The sequence below is a fragment of the Narcine bancroftii genome, chromosome 7, assembly GCF_036971445.1.
Source record: "Narcine bancroftii isolate sNarBan1 chromosome 7, sNarBan1.hap1, whole genome shotgun sequence".
NCBI classification, from domain to species: domain Eukaryota; kingdom Metazoa; phylum Chordata; class Chondrichthyes; order Torpediniformes; family Narcinidae; genus Narcine; species Narcine bancroftii.
Window position 1 is genome coordinate 27,201,869 of NC_091475.1, and position 19,757 is coordinate 27,221,625.

General features: G+C 40.8%; 1 protein-coding gene across 5 annotated transcripts in view; it reads right to left on the bottom strand.

Annotated features, from left to right (window-relative positions):
- The window catches only part of mab21l3 (mab-21-like 3), a 73,004-nt gene that overhangs the window by 13,258 nt on the left and 39,989 nt on the right, over positions 1 to 19,757 (bottom strand). For all 5 annotated transcript variants that reach the window (XM_069889235.1, XM_069889233.1, XM_069889237.1 and 2 more), the window contains one exon: positions 13,169 to 13,350. In XM_069889235.1, the coding sequence (XP_069745336.1) occupies positions 13,169 to 13,350 (182 nt within the window). The remainder of the gene's footprint in view (positions 1 to 13,168; positions 13,351 to 19,757) is intronic.

Consider the following 19,757-nt stretch of genomic DNA (forward strand, 5'->3'; position numbering starts at 1 on the left):
AATGATAAATAAAAGTGACTTGACTTGACCATGTCGGCACCTGCAGAATGATTAAACAACCACAAATTTACAGCCCACTTTACTGGTCACAGAAGCTGAGAATTGGAGGGGGGGGGGGGGGATATCAGAATTAATGTCTTGCTTAATTACACTAATATCTCTGGAGAATGATTTACATGTTTTTTTTAAACATCTCCACACAGGTTATTTCTCCCAAGTGTCCAAGATGTCATTCATCAACACAGGGATAATCACCTTAGTGCAAGCTGTGATTACTGGAGGATGCAATGCATCTTAAAAACCAGGCCCACTTGGCATCTGCTGTTTTGTAATTGCCACACTTTATGTTGCAAATACAAAAAATGTTGATTACAGTAAAATCCCTGTTATCTGGAATTCAAGCAAATGGCGATCCCAAGCAACTGGGGAAAAAAAATCAAGGAAATTAAGAATAAATAATATTTTAAATAAAAGTTTAAAATTGTAAAAGTAAATATTCTCCCAAGCAGCACACAAACTGTTGGTGAAGATGGGAGCAAACATCTCAGCCAGTGGAGTACCCTACCCATCGCAGGTGTTTGAACAAAGTAGCATTAGAATAAAATGGCGGCACCCAGGATGAAGAGGCGGCACATGCCGTCCGCCACTGGGTGACTCTCCCAAAGTGTCTCCCTAGCCCTGCCTAGTAAGAGTCTTTATCTTTATTAGTACTATGTAGATTAGTAAGGTTTTATCTGTAAACTTGGTGGGGGGGGGGGGGAGACACTGTCTTTTGTCTTTTCAACTGTTTATTCTTAATGCAGGTGTATTAGCTAGGTATTGTAAGAGTGAGTTTCAGGCAACCGGAAAATTTGCATATCCGGAATCCCCAATCCCTGTAGGTGCCAAATACCGGGTTTGATTTGTATTTGTGAAGAACTTAAGCATTATAAATGGTGTCATATCGTCTCCCTCTTCCCCTGTGACAACATCATTTGCTTTTATTCCTGCCCTCATTTGCTTTAACTGATCCAATTCTAAACAAGAGCAGCCTCTTCTCTCTTTATTTTTCACAACCATCATCCTCTAGATCCATACATGGACTGTTTTCTTCATCTGCACGTTATGTATAAATATAGAAAATAGAATTAGAAGGCGGCCACTCTGGTCTTTGAACTGGCCATATTCTTTTTTCTCATTTCAAAATGCACCGATCATTGTCACGTCTATCTTCCTTTCTAATCGCCTGGAGGGATTACAATGTCGTGGTTGTTTGTGACTCATTCAAAAAAGATCCATACCAAAATTGAATTGAGTTTTCCAAGGTTTATTAAACCTTATATAGGTTACTACATTACCACCACTTTGTTATACGTTACTAAATGATGCTGATGCTGAAAACTATACTTAAAACAAAACTTAAAATGGTCAATAAAAGTTTTTAGTCTATTCCAAGTCCTTCTGTCTTCGCAGAACAAAGGAAAATCAAAACTGAACTGGTTTATCTTAAAGATGCACAGAGAGAGAGAGAGAGAGAGAGAGAGAGAGAGAGAGAGAGAGAGAGAGAGAGAGAGAGAGAGAGAAAAACAAACCTTGGCTAAAAATGTTTCTATGGAGACACTTAAAGAATGTCAACAACGTCTTCACAGACCTTCTTGCAGAATCTGCATATTAATCCTTACAATACAAGCCCCTAATTTTTATATCTAAAAAATAGTAATAATTACCATTACAAAGAAAAAAAATCAAACATATTAGTTATACATCGGTTAAGTATTCAAAAGAAAGTGAAAGTCAATTATCAAAGCTTTCTGCTTCTTGTAAAAGACATATTTTGGTAATTGGTCTGTTTAGAAAGCCAGTTTTAGTCTTGATCCAAACTTGACGTACAAGCCCTTTTTGTCCTGGATGGTATCAACAATCTTCCCCATCAACCAGGAATTTTGAGGTGGTGAATGTACTATGACATTCATTCCCTTTTTCCACCTTGTCTTTTTCAAACAATTCCAGGTTTAGAAAAAAAAATGCATTAAGTGGGTAACTGTCGCCACTTGTTCAGACATTATCTGAACGGCATTTGCAGTCTTACTTTTCAGGATTTTGAGGCCACTCCTTTTGAGGTTATAGTACAAATTGAGGCCGACACCCACACTTTATTCTTCAGGAAAGACTTGGTTTTTAAACTTCGGGATGCCAGATTGGCAGGATTATTAACTGTGTTAACATATCTCCACTGTATTGAGCGTGAGACTTCATCAATTTCTGTGATTCTGTTAGTCATGAAAGTTTGAAGCCTTGTGGTTTTATTGTTGATGTATTTGAGCACAGAGGCACTATCAGTCCAAAATATAGTCTGCTAGTTTAATCTCCAACTCTATTTCCAACGTTGTGTCCGTTCTGCTCACCATGGTAGCAGTCGTCAACTCCATTCGTGTTTCAATGGAGCTGCTCTGGCCTTTCCCATTGCAAATCCACAATGTACCTGATCTTGGCTGTCATGTTGTAAATAACTAACAGTTCTGTAACCAAATTCATATGCATCAGCAAAATGAAGCAATTGAGCAAATGTTACAGTTCCAAAATTTATAGGTTTGAAGAAAGGTCAATCAGAATCAGGATTTATTGTCATGAAATTCGGTGTTTTGTGGCAGCATCACAGTGTAAACATTCATATTATAACCATTTTACAACATTGCTATATAAAATATAATAATAACAATAAAAGGGCACAAAAAGTACGGCTGTGTCTTTGGTTCATTGATTATTTAGGAATTTGATGACCGTGGGGAAAAAGCTCATCCTTGTGCCGCTGAATGCTCATCTTTAGGCTCCTGTACCTTTTCCCCAATGGTAGCAGAGTGAAGAGGGCATGGTCAAGGTAGTGGAGGGTCTTTGAGGATAGAGGCTGCTTTTTTAAGACGCCGCCACATATAGATGTCCTCAATGGAGTGAAGTTTGGTGACTGTGAGGTCACGGGATGAGTTAACAATCCTCTGAAGTTTATTCTTGTTCTGAGAGTTGGCGCCTCCATAACAGGCAGTGATGCAACCAGCCTGAATGTTCACCTGTAGAAGTTTACGAGAGCCTTTGGTGACAGACCGAATATCCTCAGACACCTCACAAAGTATAGCCGTTGGTAAGCTTTCTTTGTGATTGCATCAACATGGAGGCTCCAGGACAGATCCTCGGAGATGTTGACACCTAAGAATATGAAGTTCTTGACCCTCTCCACAACTGAGCCCTGACTTTCTCCCGAGGTCCACAATGATTTCCTTGGTTTTCCTGATGTTGAGCTCAAGGTTATTGTTGTTATACCATTCAACAAGCTGATCCATCTCCCTCTGTACGCTTCCTCATTGCCGTTTGTGATTCTGCCAACAACTGTGGTGTCATCGGCAAACTTGTAGATAGCACAGGAATTGTGCCTGGCCACAGAGTCGTGGATGTATAATGCGTAGAGCAGTGGGCCAAGCATACATCCTTGGGGTGCACTTGTGTTGATCAGTTAGGAGGAGACGTTGTTTCCAATTCGTACTAACTGTGGTCTTCTAATGAGGAAGTCAAAGATCCAGTTGCAGAGGGAGGGGATACAGAGCTTGTAGCTTCTTGACCAGCATTGAGGGAATAATGGTATTGAAGGCTGGCTGAACTGTAGTCGATGAAGAGCAGCTGTATGTATAAATTGCTGTTGTTGAGGTGATCTAGAGCTGAGTGGAGAGCCAGTGATATTGCATCTGCCGTGGAGCGATTGTGATGATGGAGGAAACGAATTACCTCTATCCAACACGTCCATTTCTGTAGAATTGATTCTGGTAGCTCATAATCCCAACCAATCTTCTTCTTACACAAATCTTGCAGGATCTTTTTGGCAGTCAGGACACTGGTGCCAATGTTCCTAGAAGCACATATATCCAACTGAATGTTGACAGAATTCCCCCTTCTTGTGAGGGATTGGTTCTTCAAAGTGATTTTGAACTTAAAGGCGTCACACTGAACACACCATTGTACACCTAACACCCTCTCCACAGGAAGGTTGACATGGTCTAAGTCCAAATTCTTCATTTCTTTCACCCTCTCTCTTTCAGATTTGGCAGCTGACACCTGGCGACTGTTACCTGTCCATTCTTTATTGCAGAAGTGAGACAGTCACCTACGTGAAAGTTATTCCTGATGGTGCTTATGGCTTGATAGCTAAATTGTTTCATATCGTCCTCAGCACACATCCTAAGGGCAAACTTCACACAACTTGGTGATGAAGTCACTCTAAATAGATACCCTATCATTCTGTGTTCTACCATGTTCTGACCATAGTCTCCATCAGGCCACCAAAGGAATCGCAACAAGTCACGGTCTTCATTCAGTACTTTCACCTGGTGGAACATTGCTTCAATATCTGCAGTAATGAATCGATTCAAGACTCCTAACAACAAAATGGTCAAATCAGGACCATGTAAGAGTTGAGAATGTAGTGAAACTCTTCGAAAGGTTTCTCCACAATCAAACACCACCCAAAGGTTTTCTTCAGTGGATGCAAAACCCCATGGTGTGGTAAGTACCATTTTTTTGCCATCATTACATTCCAACATATTATCTCGTATTTTCTCAGCACACCCTTTGGATATAATATCACACATTTGGTGTAGCCTGAACGAAAGGAAGAATTTTTCTTGAATCTCTTTAAATTCAGCGTACATTGCTCGATAACACTTCTATTATCAGGCATGTATATTTCCCTCTTGAAAAAAAAGATAATCCAATGTAATAACGATCATTAACCAGCTTGGCAGATTTTGACACTGATTCCAAGAACTGCTGGTCTTCCTTCAAAGGTTCTTGGTCATCCCTGATGTACTAGGAAAGTCATTCTTGAGCTGCTGCTCCCACACAACCTATCAAGCTTTACAATCATTATCTGTTGGCACATAGCCATCTGATTTTGAACCTATTTTCTTTCTCCTAATGGTCCTTTAATCATCCAACCAAGCATAGTTTTGACTCCACAAGGTCCATCCCCTACACTCCTTATGATATTCTCGTGGTTCCAGAGCCTTTGGCACATCTCAACCAAACAGCAACCCTTCATTTTGCATAAACGAATATTTTTCAAATGCGTCCATGGTTCAATGTCGTTTTGATGTGGGATTTTTCCTTTATGTCCAGGGATAGTCTTCTGGGAGTTCACAAAAAATCATTACTATTCAATCCAGCAATCTCTAGACCCAACGTTTGTTTCAATGGTTTAACTTGACATATAGTTCTCAATAGAATTTTTGACCTTCTTCCTTGAAGATTAAGCTTATTCATTAGCCCCGCCATGCAAAATGGTGCAGTGCTTCCTGGGTCAAGAAATGCATAAGTATGCACCACTGCACGTCCCTTCTTGGCCTTGACTTGTACAGGTATTATTAAAAGTTTCCAGCTGTTCTCTCCAGACCCAGTAAAACCATTTGTCAATACTGAAGCGTCTGCACAGTTTTCACCTGCTTCTTTTCTTGTCGCTTGTTCCTTTTCCACTTTCTTCTTTTCCTGGAAGCATTCCAAAAGCATTTTGGGATGCTTTTAATGTTGCAGTTTTTGCTAATGTGTCCTTTACACAGACAGCCAAAACATACTCCATTTTCCTTCAGAAATGGGATTTTTTTCACTTTGCGTCTTCTGTTCATCTGTGCACACTTTGCTAAATCATGCTTATTCATTACAAAATAGACATTTCTTCACAACAGGAAAACTTTCATTTTCCTTAATTTATTTATCTGCCACTGCCAGGGAGGTGACAAATGTAATTTTTCAAAATTCTTTTTCAGTGCATTTGATAATTCCATACCCTGGATCTGTGACAGTGACAATGTCCTTCAATGAACTCCACCCAATCTTTAAAAGTAGCCATCTCCAGGGGAGTAGTGCTGCGAGATCGCCACTCTAGCACCTCGGGGGGCAGCTCTGGCACCACTACACTTTAACCTGTCTAGTTCCTGAGCAAGCGCGTCTGTGACTGTAGCATTGGCTCAGCCTTGGTATTAAATATTTTCTTTGTCTGTTGTCCTTCCTCAAAGCATGATGCTTTAGATAATTTACTATATATACCAGTGAGCTCGTGCCTTCATCCTGGCCATTTTAGACTAGGTATTATGCAATGAAAAGTGGCTAATCAGCAATCTTGTTGTACGAGGCCCTTTGGGTAGGAGCGATCACAATATGATCGAATTCTCACTTGACATGGAGAGTGAAGAAATTAAAACCGAGACTAAGGTCCTGAATTTAAATAAAGGGAATTATGATGGTATGAGACGGAAGTTGAGCAAGATTGATTGGGTGGTGTTTATGGGGGGGTTGACGGTGGATAGACAATGGAAAGCATTCACAGATCTAATGGACGAATTGCAGAAATCGTTTATACCGGTTTGGCATAAAAATAAACCAAAAAAGGTGACTCAACCGTGGATGACAAGGGAAATTAGAGACACATTAGGTCCAAAGAGAGAGCATATCAATTGGCCAAAAAAAGTACCAAATCCGAAGACTGGGAACAGTTCAAGATGCAGCAAAGGAGGACAAAGGGATTAATCAAGAGGGCAAAAATAAATTACGAAAGTAAGCTTGCGGCAAACATAAAAACCAACTGCAAAAGCTTTTATAGATACGTCAAGAGGAAAAGATTGGTGAAATCCAGAGTAGGTCCCTTGCAGTCAGAATCAGGGGAATATATAATGGGGAATAAGGAAATGGCAAACCAATTAAATTCTTACTTTAGTTTTGTTTTCACAAGAGAGGATACAAATAACCTCCCAAGGATGTTGGGAAATATAGAGACTAATGCAAGGGAGGAGCAGAAAGAAATCAGTATCTCTAAGGACATGGTCTTGGGGAAATTGATGGGATTGAAGGCAGATAAATCCCAAGGGCCTGATAATCTACATCCTAGGGTACTTAAGGAAGTGGAAATTCAGATAGCAGATGCTTTAAGAATTATTTTCCAGAACTCGATAGACTCAGGATCAGTACCCATGGATTGGAGGGTAGCTAATGTTACCCTACTATTTAAAAAGGGGGGTAGAGAAAAAGCGGAGAATTATAGGCCGGTGAGCCTTACATCAGTAGTGGGCAAAATGATGGAATCCATTATTAAGGATGTAATAGCGGAGCATATGACTAGCAGAGAAGGGATCGGACAGAGTCAACATGGATTTACAAAAGGTAAATCGTGCTTGACAAATCTATTGGAATTCTTTGAGATGGTGACAGGTAAAATAGATGGGGGAGAGCCAGTGGATGTGGTGTACCTGGACTTCCAAAAGACATTCAATAAGGTCCCACATGCAAAATCAAGGCTCATGGGATTGGGGACAAGGTATTGATGGGATTGAGAACTGGCTGGCAGATAGAAGACAGAGAGTTGGAATAAACGGCTCATTTTCTGAGTGGCAGGCGGTGACCAGTGGGGTGCCACAGGGATCTGTACTGGAACTGCATGCTCGCCTTCAGTGACTGGTGCACAAGAACCCCTAGGTCTCTCTGCACTTCCCCATCTCCCAATCTATTGCCATTCAAATAGTAATCTGCCCTCTGGTTTGTATTACCAAAGTGGATAATCTCACATTTATCGACATTGTAGTGCATTTGCCATGTATCTGCCCAGTCCCCCAATTTATCCAAATCACATTGGAGCTTCCTGACCCCCTCTTCAGAGCACACAACCCCTCCTAGCTTTGTGTTTTCTGCAAATTTGGAGATATTACATCCAATCCCCTCATCTAGATCATTAATGTAAATTGTGAACAGCTGGGGTCAGCAGGCGGTTAAAAAGGCAAATGGTATGTTGGCCTTCATATCAAGAGGGTTTGAGTATAGGAATATGGATATCTTACTGCAGCTGTACAGAGCCTTGGTGAGGCCACACCTGGAGTATTGTGTGCAGTTTTGATCGCCTTATCTGAGGAAGGATGTTCTTGCAATGGAGGGAGTGCAAAGGCAATTCACCAGGTTGATACCTGGAATGGCAGGAATAACTTGTGAGGAAAGATTGGGCAATTTGGGATTGTACTCGCTGGAGTTTAAAGGATTGAGAGGGGATCTCATAGAGACATATAAAATTCTGGCAGGACTGGACAGAATGGATGCGGAAGGGATGTTTCCAATGGTGGGGGAGTCCAGAACCAGGGGCCATGGTTCGAGGATAATAGGCAAACCATTTAGGACCGAGGAGGAATTTCTTTACCCTTTACCCAGAGGGTGGTGAATCTGTGGAATTCATTGCCACAGAGGGCAATAGAGGCAGGTTCATTGAATATATTTAAGAGGGAATTAGATATATTTCTTCAGTATAAGGGAATTAGGGGTTACGGAGAGAAGGCGGGGACGGGGTACTGAACTTTAAGATCAGCCATGATCTCATTGAATGGCGGAGCAGGCTCGAAGGGCCGAATGACCTACTCCTGCTCCTATCTTCTATGTTTCTATATTAATAACAATTCTTTTGTTCAGTTCCAGTAGCTCCTTTTGCCTCCTTAATTGCTCCTCCCGCTCTTTCAAGGCTAACTTAAACTGCCTCTTCCGTCCTTCTGGGTCAAATTTAATTTGAGGCTTTGTTTTTTCCTCTTCAAAAGCTGCCATGTCTTCATGAATCTTTTGATATATAGATTCAGTCTGAAGCTGATCTAGAACTCCTCTTACTTCTCCTGCTTTCAGCATTTGATGCACTATCCTTAAGACCTATTTCATCCTGTAAATCAGATGTCGCCTTAATATTGGACTGTCTCCATTTTGAGTTGCCCATCCTCCCCACCACCATCTTGTGACATAGCTTCAGTCATTTCCTGGTGGCTGATCTTAGTTTCTGTTAATGTTTTTTTTGCAGTAATTCTGTATCCCCAACAGTTGAAGCATTCTGTTTTTCTATTTCTTCCTTCAGTCTTGCTTGAAGAGCCACTTTGTTTCCACTTGCATCTAATTTCTGCTTTTGAGATGCTTACTTAAGTTCCATTTTCTTCATCTTCTCGACACATAGCTCCTTAGGTGCACCAGTTTCAGCAGCGGCTGCCACCTTGTCCATTCAGCTGACCATTACACTCAGACATCAGTCATTCACAAGAATAACTCCGAAACCAAAACAGTCCTCAAAGGACAAGCAGCAGCTTCTCTAAACTGTGTTCAAACTTGCAATAAACACGCAGAAGGAATCTTTAGTAAGGCTTACCGCTTTTTCACTGGCCTTGATGATGCTGTTGATGATCATACCTTCTTGCTCAATTGATCAAGTCTGAATTCCAAATCTAACTTCCAACTTTCTATTGTCTTAAATTCCATATTTTATTGACTAACGAGTTAATAGTTCCTCTTTTATTGACTAAATGTTGCAATTATCTTCCCTTATAATTGCCTGGAGAGACTACAATGTCATGGTTGTTTGTGACTGGTTCAAAAAAGATCCGTATAAAGTTGAATTGAGTTTTCCAAGGTTTTTTAAAATCTTACATGGGTTACTACATTATTACAACTTTGTTATACAGTACTAAATGACGCTGAAAAAATACTTAAAACGAAACTCTAAATGGTCGATAAAACTTTTCGGTCTATTCCAAATCTCTCTGACTTCACAGAACAAAGGAAAATCAAAACTGAACTGCTTATTTTGAGTGAGAGAGAGAGTGAGAGAGAGAGAGAGAGAGAGAGAGAGAGAGAGAGAGAGAGAGAGAGAGAGAGAGAGAGAGAGAGAGAGAGAGAGAGAGAGAGAGAGAGAGAGAGAGAGAGCGAGCACCTTGGCTAAGAATATGTTTCTATGGAGACACTCCAAAAATGTCAACAATATCTTCATGCAAAATCTGCTTTTAAACCTTACAATCATGAAGAAATTATCCCAATCCTAGATATAGCAGGTTTTCTTTTCAAATTGTTTCACTACAGACAATGATTCACCTTCTTCTAAACTCAAAACCCAAAGAGAAAGGATTTTAAAAAATCATATCCACCAGCACTGAATAGGCATCAAATTTAGACATGTATTTATATCCTGTCTAGCTGGTATCAAAATTGGGAAAGATGTTCCACCAGCAAGACAGAACCACCAAAGGTGGTGGTGGAATGGATTAAAAGTAGGAAGTAATAGCACTGGGAGTCCTCAATATCGACTCCAAACTTCCTGAGATCTGCATCAGGTCAAATCCCTCCTGATTATCACTCATCATCCTTTTCTGAAGAATCAGTTCTTCCATGCTGAAGTCCACTTAGAAAAAGCACTGAAAGCAGTAAAGGTGTAGAAAGGTGGGGGGGGATGTGGGGGGGGGGGATTTCAATTCCTTCCTGACAATCAGGAATAATGGCCAGATATGTACAGCAGCAACAAACAAAAGCAGGACAAGTCTAATGACAACTCGCTCCAACCAGTCTCCACCCAGCATTCAGCAAAGAGACAAAAGATACCGACATCAGTACCAGCAATCAGCTCTCATTGACAATTGCTCACCAAAGCCCTCTTTGGATTTTGTAGAACCAGATGGCTCAATCTCATTACATCAGATTCAGATTTCAGATTTATGTTCAGATTTAGATTTATTGTCAGAGTACATACATGACATCACGTACAACCCTGAGATTCTTTTTTCCTGTGGGCCAGGCAGAATTATCACTTATTGGTTCTGCAAAAAAACCTGTAGATAATATACATATGTAAACAAATAAAGAAAACAAACAACTGTGCAATACAGAGAGGAAAAAAAAATCAATAATGTGCAATAGTGAGAGTCCTTAACTGAGTCCCCGATTGAGTTTATTGTTGAGGAGTCTGATGGTGGAGGGGTAGCAGATGTTCCTGAACCTGGTGATGTGAGTCTTGCGGCAGCGATACCCCTTTCCTGATAGTAGCAGCGAGAACAGAGGGGTTGCTGGGTGCTATAGATCCTTGATGATTGGTGCTGCTGCCTGACAGCAGCATCCCTGTAGATCAGTGGTTCTTAACCTTTTTCTTTCCAATCACATACCACTTTAAGTATGCCATAGGTGCCCTGTAATTAATAAGGGATTGCTTAAGGTGGTATGTGAGTGGGAAGGGAAGCTTGAGAATCACTGTGCCAGTGACCTGGGTTTTCATGTAAAGAGTATGCATGTTTTTCCTGTGTCTGCATGGGTTTCCTTTCATCCTTCACAAATGTATGGGGGTTGTAGGTTAATTGAGTGTAATTGGGTGGCAGAGGCTTGTAGACTGTTGCCATGCTGTACATTTTAAAAACAATATTCTTTTCTATAGCATCAATATTTGTGCCTTTCTTTGAAAACTTATTAATAATGTCTGAAAACAAGTAAGAAAACTCTGTAGCTGCGCGCTACTCAAAATAAGACACACACACACACATAGTGTAGTCAAGTTAAGCTCTGAGTTTTATTAGGGCTCAGGCCCAACTTTTATACTGGCACTGTTCTCGCCGTGGCCCCCCCTTGGCTGACATCACAACCTGCATAACAAAAGAAGGTTTCCCGCGTGCAGGTATTTTCCTGTGTAACAATGCCCTTTTTCCCCACGGGCGGTACCCGTCTGTTGGCTGAGCAACATGGCCAGCGCCATTTTGCAGTCGCTGGCCTTTAAGCTGCCCTTGCCGTTCACCTGTTGGTTCGCTCTTTGGGGCCAGTGCCGCTGCACGGGCTGCTGGCCTTTGGTTGCGCTCTCCATCCAGAGCACCAGCTTGACTGCTACAACACCATCACGAGACTTTGCTTTCTACTCTCCATGATCCGGCCATCAGTTTAATCTGCACAAACAGACTGCAGCACAGCCAAATCACTTATTAATTAATTGTTTGCTGAATGTAGGCCAAAAGGTTGGCTGGTGGTTCATTGGATGAGATTCAATACAAAATAATTGCCAAATAAAAATCTCTCAGCAAATTTTTTTCTTGATCTTCCACTCCCCCCCCCCCACCCCCGCTGAAAATGCATGGACAGTTTGGAGGATACATCAAATCCTCCAATATCAATGAAGAGGAACAATGCATCATAGGGTAGAAGCAAGACAAAACTCACCTATGTGTAGAGGTTCATGTAACAAAGAGCAGAAATCCTGGCTAATTTTGATCTCCCTAATCCACGAGTGCAAAGACGAGCTGCAGCAGCCAAATCAGTATGCCTTCCTATCACAGTAAACACTAAGGGACTGTAAGAAGCTGAATGGAATTTTATTTGAGATGCATTTTGTTTCATGATTTGTACTATTGTAGGCTCTTTGATATGCATTTCATGAAAACATTCAGAATGTTTCCCCGACATCCTAATATTTTCTCTGACCTAATGATACCAATAACAGTTTACCAAAGATATTTCTCCTCTTCCAAATAAATATCTTAATATAATAGTCCCTTGCAAATACTGACTTTCCAACAATCTAATAACAATATTAAAGTCCTGTATTGCAGACCAAGCAGAGGAATAATTATGTAGGCATAAGTAATTGATCACCTACCTTAACAAAACATTCCTCTATAGCTGGTCCATACGCAGTTCTACAAGAGTCCCCCAGCTTCAGTTGAATTCCGGCTCTTCCCTTGTCTTTGATTTTGTCCCCTCCCCCCCATTAACTTTTCCATCAACTCAACTTATCTCTTGGGCACTCATTATATTAATGATACATCACACACATAACCCTAAGTAGCCGTGTTAGTGATAGGCTGCTTGCTCTGTGCAGTCCAGCCTCTCATCTCCCCAAAACGATGCACCTTTATAAGGCTCTTGATGTGTAAACCTTTTAATTAAACCAGTGGTTTTCGACCTGCCCCCCTAAACTCACAATCCTCCTTAATCCATCCCTATGCCTTCGGTGCTCTGTGATTAGTAAGGATTGCTTAAGGTGGCATGTGAGCGGGAAGGGAAGGTTGAGAACCACTGCTCTAGACCCAATTGTTACTGAAATATTTTGCCTGAGAAAAATTGTTATTGGCTCATTTCCTTTGGAGTTATGAAACCGTGCACATAACGAGTCAATTAGGTACAATTAAAACAGTGGGTTTCAAACCTTTTTCTTTCCACTCACATACCACCTTAAGCCAACCCTTACTAATCACAGAGCACCTATGGCATAGGGATTACTTAAAGTAGGATGTGAGTTTGCCGGGGGAGGGGGGGGGTTGAAAACCACTGCATTAAACCAAACAAATTTTTCATCAAGTTATGACATCATATTTTATGCTTCATTTCTTTACTTAATAACCTTAACAGTTCGAGCCTTTTCTTTCGATGGCCAACGTTTCAGGAATCGTGGCCAACGTGCCTTCTTTGGCCAGTGGTTGGCAATTTCGATGGCTGGTACCAGTTCCACTTCCACATGTTGCTCTGTGGTTTCCACAGCAAGTCGTATGGTAGGGCCAATGCTCTCCAAAACATTCGCTTTTCCTGTGGGCATATCAGAATTTTTCTTATCAAATAAGGAGATGCATGTTTGGAAACATTGTGTTAATGTGAGGAAGAGAGAATACAGAGAAAGGAAAGGGACAAAAAGAGAGCCAAACATCTCCATTTGCAAAACAGTCAAAAGCAGCACTTGAAATAGCTCTTATCTTCTGCACATCTGCTGCAGCCCATTCTGCCCCGAGACACAATATTATTTCATATTTATGCTGTAAAACCTGCTGAACTTCTCCAGCACGTTTGCACATTGCACTCAAGCCCAGCATTGGCAGACTTTCTAGTTTAACTTGAATATATCAAGGCAGTTTAAACAAATCTGAAATATCTGTAAGGTACAAGTCCTTGTTAGCATTAAAACATCACAAATGCAAATACAGGAAATCTTCAGAAGAAACAGATTTGAGTGAGAAGGCCCTTCTCTCCTTTTGGGCAGACAGAAATGCAGCTGCTTCTGGCAAGACCCATGTGGGCGGGGTGCTATGCATCTACATAAATAAGGACTGGTGTACTGATGTCTCCGTAGTGAAGGTGTACTGCTCACCAGAGATAGAGTTCTTAATGGTGAGGTGTCTATCTACCCAGGGAATTCACGCCACCCTGATCACAATGGTTTATGTGAATCAGGGAGAAGCAATGAAAGAACTTTACAGGGCAGTCTGTGAAATCCAAGCAATGCACCCAAATGAACGTACGATTGTCACTGGTGACTCCAACCACGCTAACTCAAAAACAGACCTGCTGAAATTCCTTCAGCATATCAACTTTCCAAGCAGGGGAGAGAATATCTGAGATGGAATGTACATAAATGTCCCTGGAGCGTCCAAGGCAGACCCCTCCCCACCTCAGAAACTCAAACGAGTCAAACTAGTTTGCAGAGAGATCAGAACTTGGCCAGGGGAAGCCACAGCAGAGCTGCAGGATTGCTTTGGAACTACAGACTGGCGGAGATTCACAGAGGTGGTCACCTAAAATGACCACATCAACAGAGATAGGTAGACCATAACAGTGACCAGCTACATAGGCAAGTGTCAATGATCAAACACTACAGAGCCAGGATGAACCAGAAAAACTGGCTAGATGCTGTGCACTACTTGGAGCTCGTCACGCTGCTTTCAGGTCAGAAGATAAGATGGCACTAAGAACAGCAAGGGCCAAATTCTCCCAGGCAATCAGGCAGGCAAAGCAGGGGTACACACAGAAGATCCACAGACAACTGTGCAATACTGGCAACACAAGGCATAATGTAGCAAGGTATTAAAATCATAATAGAACAGAAGTCAATCCTGCGGGTTAGTGATAATGATGCCTCCCTTCCTGACACAGTTTGATGTGGAAAACACAATGCGAACAGGTACCCTGCATTGCCACAGCTGAGGTGAGGAGATTCCTCTCCAGGGTGAACCCACACAAAGCAGCAGGACCAGGAAACATACCTGGTGGGGTGATAAGGGACTATGCCAAGGCTGACTGAGGTCTTCATGGACATCTTCAATATCTCAAACTAACACTCCATTGTCCCTGCAGGATTCAAGGCAGCCACCATCCTGTGCCCAAGAGAGTGAAAGCAGCTGGACTAAATGACTACCATCCAGTGGCTCTACCTCCACGATCATGAAGTGTTTTAAGTGAATGTTATTGGAGAACATCAAGGCGCACCTACCAGTGATAATGTCTCCATTCCAATTTGGCTGTCGGCCAAACCAATCCACAGAAGATGCAATGCCCCTGACCCTCCACTCCGTCCTGATCCATCTAGAGAACAATGCCTCATGTGGCAGGCTGTTGTTCATTGACTTCAGCTTGGCACTCAACACAATCATACCTCAGAGATGGGTGGATAAACTGTCCTCACTGGGTTTCAGTACCCCTCTCTACAACTGGATCATGGACTTCTTGACAGAAAGACCACAGTCTGTCTGGGTTGGTAGCAAAACCTCAAGCCCCATCATACTGATGGTGCACTGCAGGACTGTGTGCTCAGCCCGCTACTGTTCATGCTGTTACCTCATGACAGTACTTCCAGGTTCTGCTCCAACAGAACCATAAAGTTTGTGGACAACACAATCATAATTGACCTCAACAGCAACAATGATGAGTCAGCATACAGAAAGGAGGTTGAAAGGCTTGGACAGTGGTGCAAGAGCAACGACCCAAGTCTCAACGTGGACAAGATAAAGGTGATGATTCCACACTTCAGGAAGATGAAGGACCACTCCCCACTACATAAAAATGGCTCCTTCATAGAAAGAGTGGAGAACATAAAGTTCCGTGGACAATCTACAACATCCCCTCTTTAATCAGAAAGGTGTAGAAGCCTCCAGAGGAGGGCAAAGCTACCAGACACCATCCTAACAATGTTCTACAGGAAGACAATAGGGAGTGTCCTGGCTGGCAGCATCATAGTGTGGCATAGAATCTGCAAAGGATTAGATTGGAGAACAGAATGGAGGGGGATTTAAATTGCTGGAAGAACACTGGGGTCTCCTTTCCCTCTATCGACAATATTTTCTGCGACTGGTGCTTAAAAGGGGGCTCAGACCCTTACTATCTGGCCCGCAGTATTTTCAAGGCACTACCTTCAAGGAAGAGGTACAGGAGGATAGAAACCAGGACTGCCAGGCTAGTAAACAGCTTCTTCCCTCAGGCAGTGAAGAAATCTGAAAATTATTTTATATATATTTATTTTGGATTGCTATGTATATATGTTGTTTTTGTGTAGAGTGCACTGTGTGTTTATGCGTGTTGTGCAGTGATCCAGAAATATGCTGTATCGTTGGGTAGTATATGTACAAACCCAAAACAATAAACTTGAACATATATGTTACATTAATGAAACATATCACACCATTGGATAACAGATTTTGAATGAAAAAACTGTCAATAAATGCAAGCAACAATTGTATGGCATTCTATAAGGGAGCTGTATCAAGGTCTCCTTGGCATTGACATGCTCTGCCCCAGGTGCATAGTTCCAAAGGGATGGGGGTCTCACGACTGTCATACTGCTCAAACCAGGAACTGGCATTTTAAATCCATTCACTACAGTGTACAACATGCACATTACAACACCATTCTCTTTTTGAATATTTTATTTTTCATTTTTTGTAAATATACATAGTAAAATCTTCAATATCACAATATATTAAACTTTTTTATACAAAAGCAAAGAACCTCCCCCCCCCCCCCTCACCTTCCTACAAAATATAAAACCACATATCGTCAGAGCTCACACTTACACTATCCATTAAAAAATCTAGGCGGGGAAATTATATTGTTTACTTATTTCAATAAAATGATCCAAAAGACAAAGCTCTGGGTTGCCTGCGAAGGCCACTCCTGTTATCCTTGTTAATATTTCAGTAATTTCCTGCCAAAAGGCCTCACCTTCATACACGACCACAAAGCATGTAAAAACGTTCCATTTCAATCCCACATCTAAAGCACATATCCGATATTTCAGATTTTTACCTATGTAGCTCTGTGGTGCAAGATATAATTGGTGTAGGAAGTTATACTGAACCAATCCAAAGCTTACATTTATAAGTGGCATCATACTATCCAAACACCAATCAGACCAGCATCTTTCTGATATGATAACAGCTAAATCTAACTCCCATCTCTCTCTCGACTTCTGCAAACCTGGTTTTGCACTTGCACTCAGGAAAGCAAAATAATTTTTTGTTATAAATTTAGGTGCATTCCCCAGCCAAATCGTTCATTCCATTTCATTAATTTCAGGTGGGACCAATGCTGGCCCCCATTTTTCTCTCAAGAATTACCTCAGCTGGAGAAAACAGAAGAAAGTCCCAATAGCTACTCCATATTTCTGTTTTAGACATAAGAGACCCCTCTGCATAGCAGTCTTCAATATATCTTATTCCTTTGTCACACCAGCAGTTTAGTATTCTAATACCTGGATTCATAGGCAGTAGCACATTCTTACAAAATGATGCTCTTTAATGATATCCCTGCTTTTTCCCCCAGTACATTCATTGAGTTCTGGCCATATTCTAATCATATGTATTAATACAGGATTATCCATTCTTTTGTTCTTGACTTAGCACTCCATTTATAAATAATATCTTTCACTGCCTCCTCTCTCATTGAGTACAATCCTATTTGAATCCACTTTTTGAAATCCGGTAGCCTAAGTCCCCCCCCCCCCCCCCCCCAACATTTAGTCCCACATTAACTTTTCCATGAAATCTTCAGCACCTTATTATTTCAAAGGAAATGCCTAATACAATTATTTCATAATTTAAAGAAATTTTTCAGCAAAGAAATAGACAGTGATTGAAAAAGATATTGTAATCTTGGTATCGCTTTCATTTTAACACTATTAACTTTTCCCACCAAAGTATTCAGCCCAAATCTTTCCATTTCTGCAAATCCTTCTCTATCTTCCCTAAAAGAGTTCAATTTAATTTATACAAATTCAGCAAATTATTATCAGTCATTATTCCTAAATATTTAATTCCATCTACCTTCCATTTAAATTGACTTCCTCTTTGATAACTTCCAGAATCATAATTGATCAATGGCTTTATCTCAGTTTTATCCACATTAACTTTGTAACCTGAAGTTCTTCCATATTTTTCTAGTGTTGTTTCTCCAAGAACTCAACCAGATCTGATAGTTGTAACAGCACATCATCAGCAAATAGGCTGATTTTATGTTCTACTTGTCCAACTTTTAAGCCTTTTATGTCCGGATCTCTCTTTATAATCTCCGCCAGCTGTTCAATCGCAAGGATAAAAGGCGCTGGAGACAGGAGGCACCCCTGACTACTCAATCTACTCAAAGGGAAGACCAATGACATCTGACTCTTTGTTATAATTTTTCTTCTTTCTTTGGCTTGGCTTCGCGGACGAAGATTTATGGAGGGGTAATGTCCACGTCTGCTGCAGGCTCGTTGGTGACTGACAAGTCCGATGCGGGACAGGCAGGCACGGTTGCAGCGGTTGCAAGGGAAAATTGGTTGGTTGGGGTTGGGTGTTGGGTTTTTCCTCCTTTGTCTTTTGTCAGTTATGGTTTATAATAGTTTTTATCCAATTCATAAATATTCTACCTATACCAAATTTCTCCAACATTTTTAAGTTAAAAAAGGCCATTCTGATTGGTTGAATGCCTTTTCAGCTCCAAAGACTGTTTTACTAGAATTCGATTTTGATTTAACCATACTGTATTATATTAAATAGCCTGCCCAGACTATTTGCAGAGTGTCTTCCTTTAACAAATCCCACCTGATCTGAATGTATCAGTTTAGGAAAATATTGCCACAGCCTGTTGGCTAAAGCCTTTGCCAATAGCTTATAATCAGCGCTCAGAAGCAAGATAGGCCTATAAAATGAGGTTTTTAAAACAGTGTTGTCTCTTCACCAACACTAATAACAGTTGTTGAAAAAGAATCCGGAAGAGTACGAATCTCTACTGCCCGGACCAGTACATCCATCATAAGAGAGGCATCAACAAATCCTTAAATTGTCTATAGAACTTGGGTGGGAGGCTTATTAGCCTGCAAAGTGCTCAGAGCCTTCTTCTCTCAAGAAAGGGGTATTTAGCTCCATCTGATTTCTGGCCTCCAATATACAACTTTGTATAATATTGCCTAAAAATATCATTGATTTCTTTCTGATTGTGGATTAGCATGTTTGTATCTGTTTTAATTGCATTTATCGCCCTCAATGACTCTTCTGTCTTCACTTTCCAGGACAAAACCTTATTTGCTCATTCTCCTAGTTCATAATATTTTTGCTTAAATTTTTTTTTAAATTCTGTTCTGTACACTTGCAATGTATGTATCTCAATTTTTAAAAATTTTTCCAAGAATCTATATTTTTATTGTAAACCCATCCTTTTATATTTCCTTCTCCAAGCCATCCACTTTCATGGTATATTCTCTTTTAAGATTTTTTTGTATATGAAATAATTTGCCCTCTAAGATAAGTTTTTGAGCATATCCCATATCAAAAAACTGTTAGCAGTGGAACCAAGGTTTGTATCACAAAACAACTCTGTCTCCTATAAACTCAAGTCTGTCCTATACACACTTTCTTGTTTTTGCAATATCGAAATGGTTAAGGCTAATGGTGAATGGTCTGAGAGTAGTCTTGCCAAGTACTCCATTTTTAATCATTCTGCTTTTTAACTCTGCAGACATTAAAAATAAATCAATCCTTGTATGTGAATCATAAAGCCTTGAGCAGAACGAGTAATTTCTCTTTGTGGGATTAAGATATCAATTAAATTTAAATCTTTCATAAATGATAGCACCACTTTTGCAGCTTTCACCCTCATTCTTGCTGATTTATCCAATATTGATCCAAACAAAAATTTAAATCCCCCCTCCTGACCAATATATTTTGCCTTCCCTCTGCTGTTTTTAAAAAGAC